Source organism: Xyrauchen texanus, chromosome 38 (assembly GCF_025860055.1).
Source record: "Xyrauchen texanus isolate HMW12.3.18 chromosome 38, RBS_HiC_50CHRs, whole genome shotgun sequence".
NCBI classification, from domain to species: domain Eukaryota; kingdom Metazoa; phylum Chordata; class Actinopteri; order Cypriniformes; family Catostomidae; genus Xyrauchen; species Xyrauchen texanus.
The window spans coordinates 25,642,198-25,656,668 of NC_068313.1; the positions used below are offsets into that span (position 1 = coordinate 25,642,198).

General features: G+C 35.4%; 1 protein-coding gene across 2 annotated transcripts; it reads right to left on the reverse strand.

The window, feature by feature from the left end:
* Nucleotides 1-476: 476 nt before the first annotated feature.
* LOC127632107 (tsukushi-like) lies at nt 477-6,978 on the reverse strand. 2 transcript variants are annotated; one of them, XM_052110613.1, is made up of 2 exons: nt 6,755-6,978; nt 477-2,978 (listed from the first exon to the last, which is right to left on the reverse strand). In XM_052110613.1, the coding sequence occupies exons 1-2, from the start codon at nt 6,755-6,757 to the stop codon at nt 1,929-1,931; spliced, it is 1,053 nt and encodes a 350-aa protein (XP_051966573.1). In that variant the 5' UTR covers nt 6,758-6,978; the 3' UTR covers nt 477-1,928. The 2 variants fall into 2 exon arrangements, with proteins under 2 accessions (XP_051966573.1, XP_051966574.1); XM_052110614.1 differs by lacking the exon at nt 6,755-6,978 and adding an exon at nt 4,831-5,162.
* Between the last annotated feature and the right edge of the window lie 7,493 nt (nt 6,979-14,471).

The window sequence follows — 14,471 nt, forward strand, 5'->3', positions numbered from 1 at the left end:
AGTTCTGTAGTTGTAATTCCAGAAGAGCTCTACACCTGCTTTCTTTTTCTCCTGCTAATTATATGCTTTCTACCTCATTATTTGATTGAATCCATTCATTATTAAAACACACTATAACAATTTGATTACGTTTGGAAGTAAAATATATGCACACAGTATAATAACAAAAATTACAAAAATAATAATACAATATTCACTATTTTGTATTTAGGCGCTAATTCTATTTGCGGCCGGAATCACAAGACATGGTCTTGGAAAATGATGAACATATAACTGAGAGTTTTAAAGTTATCATTCTCAAATTTGAAATAGAACATTATCAGACTTGTGGCTTCGCTCCATTATGTTTCTATGCATCAACAAGTTCAGTGTCATATCTCATTTCATATAAATATTTATGAAAAAAAATATAGGCTATATATATAGCTAATCACTTTACAATAAATGTGAGCTATTCTAACAATTTTTTTCATGCATTTTATTGATTTCTACTTCATAACAACAAACTTCCAAGTATCTCCTTTCAAAAAGACCAAAATGATGTCTACAATACAATGTGGGGATGAACGTCAGCCATTGTAACTTCAGTTTGTTGTTTTAGGCTTGTGCTCAAAACGGGTGCACGTTAACAGGTTTGCACAGGCTTAAAAGGAATGGTTCACAAAAATAAAATTCTGTAATTTGCTCACTCTCATGATGTTCAAAAGATGTATATTTTTCCATGTATTGAAAGTACAACTAAATGCAGGCGGTTGAGCTCCAAAAATGACAAAAAGCACCATAGAGGTTTCATAAATGTAGTCAATACAACTTGTGTGCTATATCACAAGTACACTAAAGCCATACAGTATGTGTGATGAACATGAAAAAATAACAATGTGGGTTTTTAAATGACAAGAGGGTAAGTAAATGGTGACAATTTTAATTTTAGGGTGAACTATTCAATAAAGAACTTGTAAAGCTTTGGAAGTACAACAATACTGATATAAGTCGATTATCATTTATTAACAGAGTATACAAATATAAAATATTCCTAACATGATGGACAACTATCATGCTATCAATCCATTAAAATCTCAATTAACCTCATGAGAACATTAAAAGTGCAACATTTCAGAGCAATGACATGTAAACATCGGTGACAGACATGCCTCCAAATTATAGATGTATAAAATGATTAGTGATGTGCATTTTGTAAATTATGTTTTATGGTTTAATAGCAAAATGCTTCACTTCTGATCTAACAAATTTCATTACTGTGCAAAAATCATTTTTTAAATTCCAAAATGTCACATATTGTAATTCATTCAAAGGGCTTCTATAAAAAAAGTAAATGTCCATTTTAAATTGGCCAATTAAAAACAAATAACAAAAATACTCTAGACAGTATTGCCATCAGTAATGAAGGCCCATTGTAAATAATTCCGTAATCAAGTTTCTGAAAATGAGATCAAACATACTGTAACTGTAACCTAAAAAGCTTTTATGGTCATTTAAGTTAATGAGGGGCCTCAAAACTTAAGTCTTATTAGATGTGTCCTGTTCCAGATCGGTTACCTTATTGAACAGATTGTAAGGCACAGACTTTACCTGTTACTTTGGTTTGTACAAAATGTCTTAAAGAATGAATATAGTCAACTTGATCCAGTCTGACAACACATCATATCTGACCTGACATCACAAAAAAAATCTAAGGTAACATATTAAATATGAGAAGAACAGAACTGTGTGAACTAAAGTGCATGGGTCCACACAATGTACAATGCGTGTGGGAATGCAATGAACACATGTAAAGTAAAGGACCTTAGGTATAGGCATAGTATGTGCAAATAAAATGCAATGTGGAATTTTAAAAAAAAATATTTTGTGGAATAAGGCACAGAGATGGACAAATACTCATATATCATGTCTTTCTTGGCATTTCAGGATCATAAGATCATACCTGCAACATCACAGGTGAGTATATCATTGGGTTTGGCCTGTCCTATCTGTCTATGAAACTGTCCTTGCTTTTGCGTCTTCCAGCAATTTACATTTGGCCCCAGAATTATACTTTTTATACTCGGCATTAGGGTAAAGACAGTCCGCGACAATGGTGTGACAGTAGTACTGGACAAATTAAGCTCTTGTAAAGAGACGAGTCCGCCAAATACATCTCGATTCAAAGTCTTGAGTTGGCTGTTGTTTGATAGGTCTAAGACTTGAAGATTCCTCAGGCCCCTGAAACCACCAGATTGTATCATTGTCAGCTCAGGTAGGCCACTGAGAGACAGGTAAATAAGTTCTGTCATTGAATCAAAGGCCCCTGTGTCAATGTTGGAGATGAGATTTCCATCCAGGTTGAGATACTGAAGAGGAATTCCACCAAGCGTTGGCACCATCTTCAATCTATTCCCTGCTAACATAAGACTCTTTATGTACAGAGGATGGCCAGGTGTTCTCCTGGAAATAGAGGCTAGAAGGTTTTTGGACAGGTCCACCATGATTGGTATATCCTGTACCCTGGTAGTAAAGAGATCCAGACTGAACTCTTTGAATCGGTTTTCACTAAGGTCCACCTCAACCAGAGGGAGACCGTTAAAGCAGCCATCGGTGAGACTCTCAAGAGCATTGTTGCTCAAGTCCAACGTCTCCAGGTAGCGAAGCTTGGAGAATGCTTTGGGACTTACTTGAGAAATGAGATTGTTGCTTATGTCCAGACTGATCAATGTGGTGTAACCTGGGCCAGCGAGCATTGAGTCAGTGATGGAGGCGAAAGAATTCAAGGAGAGGTCAAGATGGGAAGTGTCCAGAGGGATGGGGACTGGAGCAGTTCCAGGGCCGATCCCACTACAGTCCACCTTGGTGAGGCTGAAACTGTCAAAAAGACCAAAGCTCTCCACCTCACATCGACATAGTGGATGGCAGTTCTTCACCCCTCCCACCACGGCCAGGCCAAGCAAAGAGAAGATGAGACATAGCGAAGTATCCATGGTGGACTAGAAATAAAAACAGAGACAGAAATGCTTCATTTCACAGTCATGAGCTTACCTAAACATAAAACAATCCTGTTGTTTCATGCAATAAACCATTCAAAATCAAGGGACTATAAAGCATGTTAATATAGCAGCAAAATACAAAGCATTGACACAATTGTATAAACACTCTCCTATGAATAAAACATTAAAGGTGAATTGAACAAGTTCTGCATCAAACAGATTTGCAAAATAATGATCAATCCTGCTGTCTTACACTAGTCACACAAACAAGTAGTCCCACCCTAAACTCATGCCATTAATTGAGCCAATGTTGCCATGTCGGGCTGGTGGGGATGCTCAAACAAAAATCAAAGTTTTGATAGCACCACATACCAACTGTGTTACACCTTTGGGTAAAATTGATCCACAAATTATGATCCACTACTTAGTTTTCTGTGCATTTTAAGCTGGAATAGGAGAAAGTATTTTAACATCGAAAAATTGGAAAATGGAAATGATCAAATATGAATAAATAAAGTATGGGTCTTGCATAGTATGTTATCATCATACACTGAACAATGACATACTTCAGGGGCCTTTGAGAGGTTGTTTGAAGAGATTAGTAGTTACTCATAACATATGTTAATGCTGTAAACATACATGGCCATTCATTTACTGCTGCACGTACATATCTAAGAGGGTCTGTGTTTATTCATCTGTAACGGTAATTTTCTTGGAATCACAAGATGTTTTCAGAGAAGATTGAGTACGTTGCATATTTGACCTCACTATGCTTACTTGGACTGTGCCACATATACAATATTTTCAGGCAAACATAATATTAATTTATTGTGCTTCTCTGGTGAACCAGCTTTCTCTAGAAGTTCCTAGTGTGAGTGCAACTAGAAAACCCCCCTTTTTATTAACAACTAAAAGGATTTGACCTAATTCTTAAGATCAAAGACCGTATGCTATTTTCACAATTACAGCAACATTTTGTCACGGTTACAAGGCTTTTCTTATGGAAAATATGTTTAATAAAATAAGAATATTTTTAGCACATAATCCCTTCATTTAACATGCAAGAGTAGAATTAATTAATCTGATGAAACAAGAGGGGGATTGCTTTGACGTAAAAAGGAACATAAGCAATGATTCGGTCCACTGAATAATTATACTAATACATAATGCTGCAACTAACAAATATTTTTGATAATTGATTAGTTGATTATTTGTTAGATTAATTCGAAAAACAAACATTTAATTTTCAGCATTTTATTTCAAAAAGCATGTTATTAACACTCAAAAATATTCTAAAAAATAAATGGTTTAAATTAATTTTATTTAAATATGCTCAACTTTGCCAATTATAAAATCTGTTCTATTAGTGCCTAAATAAATGCCATTTATAAAATTGTACTGTTTAAAACAACAATAATTTTGTTTACCCTATTCCATAATTAATTTCAATTAAATCCTTCCCATTTCTACTGAATTCACAATAAACACACCTTTTATTAAAAGATTACTCAATTCAATTTTATGGTAAATTTACACATCTTTATGTAAATGGTTAATCTTAAAAGCAGACTGAATAATTTTTAAAAATAATTTCAGACATCATTTTCATTGAATTATCAATTGCATTGCTTAGTTACTTTAGCCATAATATTAAAACAACTAAAATGCAAATATGTGATCTGAAGGTCAACGTGTATTTGAATTCCTTTCATTTTGAATTGCTGGAATTTTACGTGTGAATATCATAATATTTATTACATTCCTTAGATTAATTTAACATTCAGTTTTAAAGAAATTACAATTGCACATACAACATCATTACACACATTAATGAATCTTAAATATCGCTTACTTGTTCTGATTAAGTACACTGAAGATCTATCAGGTCACGCAGGTGGAATTGTTCTCTCTGACTGTAGCTGAAATGTATTAAAATTCTGTTCGACCCTGTTGCTGATTTTTGTTACTGAAACAAAATGACCTGAACTTAAACCTCTTTTAACACTTGGCTCCCGATCCATTTCATAGTACGGTCAATGCCACTTAATGTGGTCATGGGTTAACCTGATAACTAACTGATAGCGAAAGAGACTTGACATGTTCACAGCAATCATCAGCATGAGGCAGTAAAAAAACAGAACATTAACTGGTTTAAAAGGCTACCACGCTTGTGTGTTGGCTTGTGGATACTGTTTAACAGAGACAGCAGGATAATTCACAGTGGCCTTTGGTGAATGATTTCCTCTTATGTAATTACAATGCTTGCATAATATGGCAGGTACAATCAAAATACTTCTGTTGCAGTGTGCAGACTGCTTGTGTTTTAACAAGGTCTTGCAAAGCATTTTTAAACAAACAGCCACAGATTACTCATATACACAAATTTTAGAATTGTATTCATTCAGATCTTTATTTAGTGCTAAGTTTACAGATGTTAGCTTTATGAAACTAAAAGTTTTAGAATCAAAATGGAATTGTGAAGGTGTAAATAAAATGAGTTCCATTCGTTTATACTTGTGGTTGCATTTTTCTAGGTAACTGCATGTATACATCTGCCTGTTTGGGGTTATGAACTCTCCAGGTGTTGTACACCTCCCACAGTAAATTTCTCTACTTAAAATGCCTGAAGTGGAATGTATTTTAAGAGCAATAACTGTGGTTAACAGCCTCATATTTACACAATGTTTACCTCCCAAATGTGGGAGATTACCCACCTTCCCTTTCAAATCAAAGGTGTTACTCACCCATTGAGTCTCATCTGAGTGAGAACAGTCAAATTGCTTGGCCCAGATATTTAACTTCAAAGTCTGGTGAATGGAATTGGTCCGGAATCATAATGTAGAAACTTACTTATCTTTCCCAGAGCACAGCTACAACAACAAACCAAAACAGCTCACCACATGGCTTCAAGAGAACTAAAGTCTTAACCAATTTAATTAGCAGACAGCAGACAACCTAATCCAATAAAGCTGAAAGAATGCCGTACTTTAAGGCAGGGGTCAGACTTACTGGGGGCTTAAAGTAGTGTCTCAAACAGCTCGGTAATACAACTTTTAAAATATTTTGTGGAAACTTGATGCCATGTACGTCATGTGTACGATGTGTGACGTCAACATCAGAACTACACCATCATTTCTGAACTACATGTGACATTCAAAGTATTCAATAGAAGACAAAACATAGGTGTGTAGAATTACAGCAGACTAAATACAGATTGCCACACCAAAATATCCTGTTCACACACAACCAATGCAATTTACGTCTCTCATTCTTATGCAATCAAATCACTCACAGTTGTCAGAAAAGGGCAAATGAATAGTTGATCCCCATTTCCTCTATAAAAGAGCTCTAGGAAGGTACAGTTCTTGAAGTTGTGGACCATTTAGGGAAACTTCTTGTTCTATTGAGCACCCAATGAACAGGTAAAGAGATATGGGAAAGTTGACTGTAGATTTCAACATAAAAAACAAAATAATTTAGGAATAAATATTGGTGTAGATACAAACTCTCAAGAGATTGTGTCACAACCTACGGGAATCAAAGAAATATTCGAAGAAAAATAATATACTCTTTCTATTGTAATTGTGTGTCCCCTGCAAATGACGTAAAAACATTATACTTTTTCTATTTTAATTGTGTGTTCCCTGCAGTATGCAAAATATTACCACATCATCACACTGCATTCTATCAAAATAAATAAACCACATAGCCTAAACAAACACCAAAATTGAAGCACTTTTCTACCTTAGAGAAAACTTTTTTTGCGTTAAACTTACCATGTGCAAGCGACTCCTCAGAAGCTCTGACTGACTCGTCTGTTGGAGAGCTTTTACTTTTCAAGGCCAGCATCGGAAAAATGTCGGGTTTTAGAGCTTGGCATATCCAAAGCTTTTTGAAGTAAGGCTTATGGGCACGTCTGTGAAGTTGTTTGGGTTGCGACTTTGTATCTGGTTGATCTATGGGCGACAAACTCCCGCAGAATGAAGTACTAAAACAACACCGCACACAGTCTCGTCTAGAGTTTCACTGATATTCCGCGCCCACAAATGCCTAGAGCTCTCACAAAGCGCCTTCTAGTGGCCAATATTCAAACTTCAAGAGGATTTACAAAATGTACAGCCTTCCAATGCTTCATTAACTGTATAACAAAACATTTGAACTTGTGTCAATAACAAAATAATTAGAATTAATTACAGATTTTTTTTATTACAAAATAAAAATAACAGTTTTCCTCAATCGCTTTGGCTCAATTCTTGAATGAGAATGCTTGTTTTTAGTTTTTTCAAAAAAATACGTTCAAATCTCTGAACAATTACTTTCTTGTTCACACCAGGTTTGAATTTCTTATTCATATATGCAAATTGCACGTGGTTTGGCACATGTGTGCAAAAGAGAAAAGCACAATTGTCTATAATTTGCACAATAACTAAATGCACATGGCTTGAGTTGCTTCTCAGTGAAACTGCACTACTCTTCACAACTTTTAAACATTCTTTCATCATACCACGGTCACTGATATTAATAATACTTTTAAAGAATTCTATCTTGATCTTTATAGTTCCACATCTTCGTCTACTGAAGAGGATATTAGATACTTTGTGGAACCATAAGAACTCCCTAAACTGACGACTGAGCAAAAAAATTATCTTGATTCTGAGATAACCTTAGAGGAGCTTGGTGAGGTAATTAAGGCCATTCTGACAGGCAAGGCTCCAGGCCAGACTGCTATGCCGCTGAATCTTTTAGATCTTATGCTACAGAACTGGCTCCACTTTTGCTAGAAGTTTATACAGAATAATTAATGAATGTAAAGCTCCCACCAACCATGTCACAAGCCCAGATCAGTCTGATACTTAAAAAGGACAAAGATCCAAGCGAGTGCAAAAGTTACCGTCCAATTTCCTTGATCCCGCTAGATGTTAAAATATTGTCAAACATTCTGGCTAACCGATTTAGAAAAGTTATGACAACTTTTATACATATAGATCAGGTGGTGTTTATTCAGGGCCATAGCTCTTCTGATAACACAAGGCATTTCATCAATATTATGTGGTCAGTGGCGAATAATCAGACTCCGGTCGTTGCCATCTCACTTGATGCTGAAACAGCATTTGATATGGTAGGATGGGATTACCTTTTTAAAAATTTGGAAATATACGTTTTCTGGAATACTTTTATTGAATGGATTCAGTTACTTTGTAGACACCCAGTAGCGGTGATACAAACAAATTGATTCATTTCAGATTATTTTACTCTGGATAGGGGCACCTGGCAGGGTTGCCCTCTTTCCCCATTATTGTTCTTTCTTGCCCTGGAACCATTAGCAGCCGTGATAAGAAAGGAGGTTGATTTTCCAGGGGTTTTGACAGTAGGTATGGCGCATAAGATCTAGATCAATACCTACTAAAATCTATCCCTATAGATGTTCCGCTCTTTTATTTCAAGCAATTTGATAGCATAGCGAAGTCCTTCATTTGTAATAGTAAACGACCCAGTTTACATTTCAGAAGGTTGCATAGGCTGACTGATATAAATTGTTTAGGCCTGGCCAAGATTTTGTTTAAATGTTATGAATTCTAAATGATGAAAGATTTAAACTTGGTATTGGAGGAGGGAGTGTGGGCTAGGATGTCAAGTCTACATCTAGAGATGCAAGGGTGCGACTTATGCAATTTAAGATTTTACATCGTTACTATTGGACCACCTCTAGATCGTATAGTCTTGGTCTGAATGACACACCCACCTGCTGGCGATACCAATCAGAAGATGAGGAGACAAACCATGTTTTTTGGTGGTGTGTTACATTTTGTTTTCAACTGCTAACAAGCATTGTTTAATACTGAAGCCACATTTTCAAAACTCTTCACACATTCAGCGAAACAGAAGTCTATGTGGACCAACCTTTGAATTATTTTTCATTGCTTTGAGACAAAATGCATTCAATGTCCACATTTTTCAAAATCCACAAACGCTTATGTCATTCATACGGCACAGCCTGCAAAATAAATTTTCAGCTCTTTTTTCAAATGCAAACACACTGATTTTAAAACTGATAAAAACACACTTAAAACAGAATGATGGCAAATTTCAAGCATTTCTGCAGTAATTATTTTGAAATGTAGAAAACCTTTGAAAATGAAATAATAATAATTCCAAGCTAATTGAAATTTCAACTGAAAGCCTACCCAGGTGTCCTGCATTAGGGGATAGCTTGGAACTGATTTTGTTTGGAAATATGGATCCAAGAAGACAGATTGGTGGGGAAAGAGGAGTGATAGAGTACAGGGAGGACAAAGGAGAGGAAGACCAAGAGTGGTGATCTCTGATGCGATAAGGGCCACAATTATTGACCATGTTGTAAACCATGGTCTCTTTTTGAGAGAGGCTGGTCTAAGGGTGCAACCAAATCTGCACCGTTCAACAGTTGCATCAATAGTATGAATTTTCCAGCATCAGGTGGCATGACCATCCTTTGATGATAACTGAAATACATTATTACAGTATACAGTAATACAATATGTCTGCATTTTTACACGTACTGACATTTTGAAACCTATTACAATACAGTATTTGTTGTGTTTTAGGATCAAAAGTTGCCTCCGAGAAGAGGGAGAGGCAAAATATTTTCAGATGTGCAGGAAATTGCCAATGTTGACACTGCAATTGCCAACCATGCAATAAAACTGCGGGAAATTCTGGACAGAGTGCTGGCAGACAATTTCCCTTTTGGAAATGTGAATATGTTCAGCAAAATGACAATTGCCAGAGTCCTAGAGAAAAATAAAATAAGAACGAAGCAATTGTACTCATACCCTTTGAGAGAGACAGTGAACGTGTAAAAGAACTCCGGTATCAGTGTGTCCAGGTACGATGTCTGTTCAGTAAACAAATATGCGTTATGGATAATGTAAATTACTGTAAAACTCTCTGTAATTTAGAGGGTAATGGAGATGGAAGCCAGCCAAACTCCACATACTTTTATCGTTGTGGATGAAGCTGGATTCAACCTGGCAAAAACACACCACATGGGAAGAAATGTGATTGGACAGAGAGCAACCGTGGATGTCCCAGGCCAGAGAGGAGCTAAGATCACGATGTGTGCAACACTGTCCAAAGATGGTTTGCTGTTACACAAACCACTCATTGACCCCTACAATAGAGACAGATTTATTTCTTTTCTGGATGACCTGCATAATCGACTTGTTCTAGCAGAGGAGAGAAGGCGAGGGGCATCAAACTCCCCTACCTTTGTTGTTGTGTGAGATAATATGGCATTCCACCACTCTGCTGCAGTCACAGACTGGTTTGCTGGACATCCCAGGATGTCAGTATTATTTTTGCCTCCATACTCCCCTTTCTTAAACCCCCATTGAGGAGTTTTTCTCTGCGTGGATGTGGAAGGTTTATGACCCCCCATCCAAATGACCAGATGACTTTATTGGAGGCAATGAATGCGGAGTGTGGAGACATTTCTTCTGAAGACAGCCAGGTTCGGATTAGACATTCCAGAAGGTACTTTCCAAGATGCATTGCCAGAGAAGACATCAGATGTGATGTTGATGAGAACTTGTGGCCAAATGCCAGAGAGAGGGAGGACTAGAACCCTCACAGTAATTTACAATCAGTGATTAGACTATAAATGTTTTTTTTTTAATATAACGAAATTGCTTTTTTATAATCATTGCAGCCCTGCAATTTCAGGATTTAATTTTTCTTTTTTTTACCTTTTATTTTTCCAAATACTGTAAAGTAATATATTCAAAGAAAACAAATTGCAGCATTTCCTATTCATTCTTGTTACATATGCTTTAGTACAGTCAATAAAGAGAAAAGGTGTTATTCTATAATGAAATGCTGATTTATGTGAAAAATCTTTCAAACTATTTAAAAATAAAAGTTCATAATTTATGTAATGCTCCCTGTTGTTAGTGTTTTTAGGTCAGTGTGTTATGAATGAGAATTGTTGCCAGTGTTATGGTGGAATAAGCTTATTTTGAGACCTATATGAAGTTTTTTGTTTGTTTGAATGAGTCGGTTTGGCCAATATTCATGTTGGTAATGCAGACTATATGAAGAGTTTTAAAAATGTGGCTTTAGTATTGAACAATGCTTGTTAGCAATTGAAAAAACTGTTAGATCCAAGAATTTTGAGTTTTATGTGTGATGTATTGGGCACTCAAATTTCATTTTGCCCCAGACTCTGTAGTTTAGTCGATGAAAAAAATTGGGTCTTAGCCATTGTTATGATCAGCAGACAGATGGTTCTTAGGGCTGGAGCGCCCTCATTTCAAGAGAGGTACACAGAGATGAGGAGGGTCACGGCATTCAAGGAAATGTCAGGTAGAAGGCTAAGCAATTTGATTAATTTAATAAAAATGGGGCAGCTGCTTGGCCTTCTTGGAGGGCTCTCAGGAAGGGGCATTGGAGAGATGTGTAGTTTTACTTTCAATGTGTGTGATTTATTATTATTTTATATATTTTTCTTTCTTTCTTTCTTTCTTTTTTTGTGTTTATATTCAAGTGTGACCACAGGGATATTTGTAGAGGGTCAGGGTGGGATTGGGGATTAGGAGAGAGAAACGGAAAGGGAAAGGAAATAATGGGGTTTAAATGTTGATTCTGTGATATATGTTTTGCTTTTCTTTGTCAATTGTGTGAACCAATAAAAACTGTTACAGTTTTTCTCAATCGAGTTTATAAATTTCTCCAAACTATAATCAGTGCTCTCAAAACAATTGATACAGACACTCCAATTTGCAGAACAATTACATTTCACAGCATAATTAAGCAATGTATTCTTTTCTGATAATGCGTTTATTCAAATGAAATATTAATATCAAAGCAATAGATGTGTTCTCTATAAAATTTATAACACGTTCAGCTATAGTTTCTTCTTTTTTGTTGAGAATGAAGTCACTGTAGATCTACTCCCATTAAGCCAAACACTCTGTATGTCTTGGAGAGACCATAATTCATACAGTAACACGATCAATTAGAGGAACTCGCAAATCATTTGAGCCTTCTTTAATCTTCCACCCTGATGTCCTCTTTCTGTTCACCATCATTGCACCATCTCCATTTGGTCTTTCCTGAAGTCTTTCCATGCACACACCTGAAAGAGTTGAGAAAATGTTCCCCTTTTCTCATCACTTCTTCTTCAGATTTTCTCTTTATTTACCTCTTCTTCTTCCTCATTGATTGTTTGCTCTGAATTTTCATATTTAATCCCTTTTATAGATAGCAGAGTCATGATATTTGTGCGAAAATTTTAGTAAATTGCATTTTCTTTGCTGTGTGCCTTACTAACACAGCCGATATTAATATGAATGGTAACCTGACATGTGCATTTGAGAATATGACTTTAATATAGTTGTCTCTGTTTTGATATCATGAGTTTTGGATCAGAGAAATTTGTATGTAGTGTTTCGAGAAAATTAGATAAAATCAAGAAACATGCACAATTTGTTTAGGACAATTACAATGTTTTCAGATGGCGTGATAATTGTTTTGAGAGCAGTGACATGAGATTGGAGACATGCATAAAATTGATCAAGAAAAACTGTAATCAGAAAAAAATATATATATTTACGTAATCGTGTGATCCATCACATGCAAAATATCCATTCAGTTATCAAAATCTGTCAGACATACATGTATATTCCATACATATTTATGACATGGAAAGTTTGTGATGTCTGCTAAATCTCTTGCCATACAGGATGTCCACCAAGAAGATGGGAACTTGTAGTGTTATGTAATGTGATGAGGTACAATTTACTGTAATGTTTTTTACAGAGCTACTGCAGGCTTTTTCATTGTTGCATTTTTAATTTTTTTTGCATGGATGTCATTTTGTGGCAATTTTCTGTTCACTATATATGACTTTGCATGTACGAAATGTGTAAAAATGGACATGCAAATGTGTCCATGTTTCTGTTTCTGTTCTGTTTACATGTAACATATTGCTACAAAATGTCTTTACTGTATACATACAAATGTGCACATCCTTTTTCTGTGTACTAAAGTATTGTACAGTATTGATTTTCCCAGTAAAATTTTACCTACTTTTGAAATCGATTTTTGCATTCAGCTCAAAACTGACATTCTTGTACAGAACAGTAAGCAGTCAATGTTAACAAAAAATATATATAACAAAGGTTTCCAGGGTTGACTGCCATGGTGAAAAAACATCAAAACATTTTGACAAGTATGGTGCACATGATGACAAAAAAAAACTTTTCATTTTGGTGGCATTGGCCAATTTACTGACACAATAAATAGGTTTTGAAGCATGAATGAAATGTGTTGGGTGAGTTACATTTTGCAGACATGCAATAGAGTTGTGATGTCCCATAAAACATTTGTGACAATTGCACTTACAGTTTAGAAAATGTTAAGATTGTTTAAAAAAAATTTGCCAAAGCAATTGAGAAAAACTGTAATTTACCTGATTATATCTCTTTAATTGTCATAATGTTGGTTACAGTCAGACAACTTGGGATAATATCTGTAATGTCTGTTCTGTAAAGGGATATTCAACGATTTCCAAAAATGTACCTGGATTTAAAAATGTTTGGTGACGAAGAAAAACAGTTGCTTGTGGAATCACATTTTACTGAGTTTACTGAATGCTCTTACTGTAATGGTGTGGTTAACCCAAAAATTATAATAAACTGTCATCATTTACTCAACGTTGTTTTGTTCCAGAAACTGAAATAACTTTTTTTTTTCACGGAACTCAAAAGGAGATTTTAGTCTTTCAATGCATTTTTTTCTCTCCATACAATGAAAGTGCAACTAAAGCCTTCATTCTGTCTAATATCTCTTTTCGAGTAAACGATGACGGATCTTTCATTTTATAATGCCAAACATCCCATTATGCAAGTGAAAGAATAATAAACAGTTATCTCATGTTTATTTCACATGTACAGCTCCTATATAAACTATAAAAATAAAGTTGGTCAAGACAAACTTCGATCCTGGCTTGACAAAACGTCTGAAAGTTGAAAATTTGAAGCTTTTTGCAGGTCCAATATAAAAGGTTAGATAGATAGATAGATAGATAGATAGATAGATAGATAGATAGATAGATAGATAGATAGATAGATAGATAGATAGATAGATAGATAGATAGATAGATAGATAGATAGATAGATAGATAGATAGATAGATGGATGAAAAATTGCACTTTACAAAAACTACTGTACAGGTACGTTTCGTGCTTAACTTTTTCATCCACTAGATGGTAGTAAAATTAAACAAAAACGATTGTCTTGTCTTTGAGAGCCCCTCTTTGTTATGCATTTGGAATAAAAACCGTTATCGAGTGCTGCAGATAGCTGTCATATCGTCTTCTTGTGCACTGGGTCATGGTTGCTGAGTTTGCATCCTCTCTTTCCAGTTGGAGGGTATCAAGGTGTAACATTTAAGAAGCTCAGAGGCTTATTGGATATGGGTCAGCACAACAGAAGAATTGCTTTCTCCCTCTCTCCC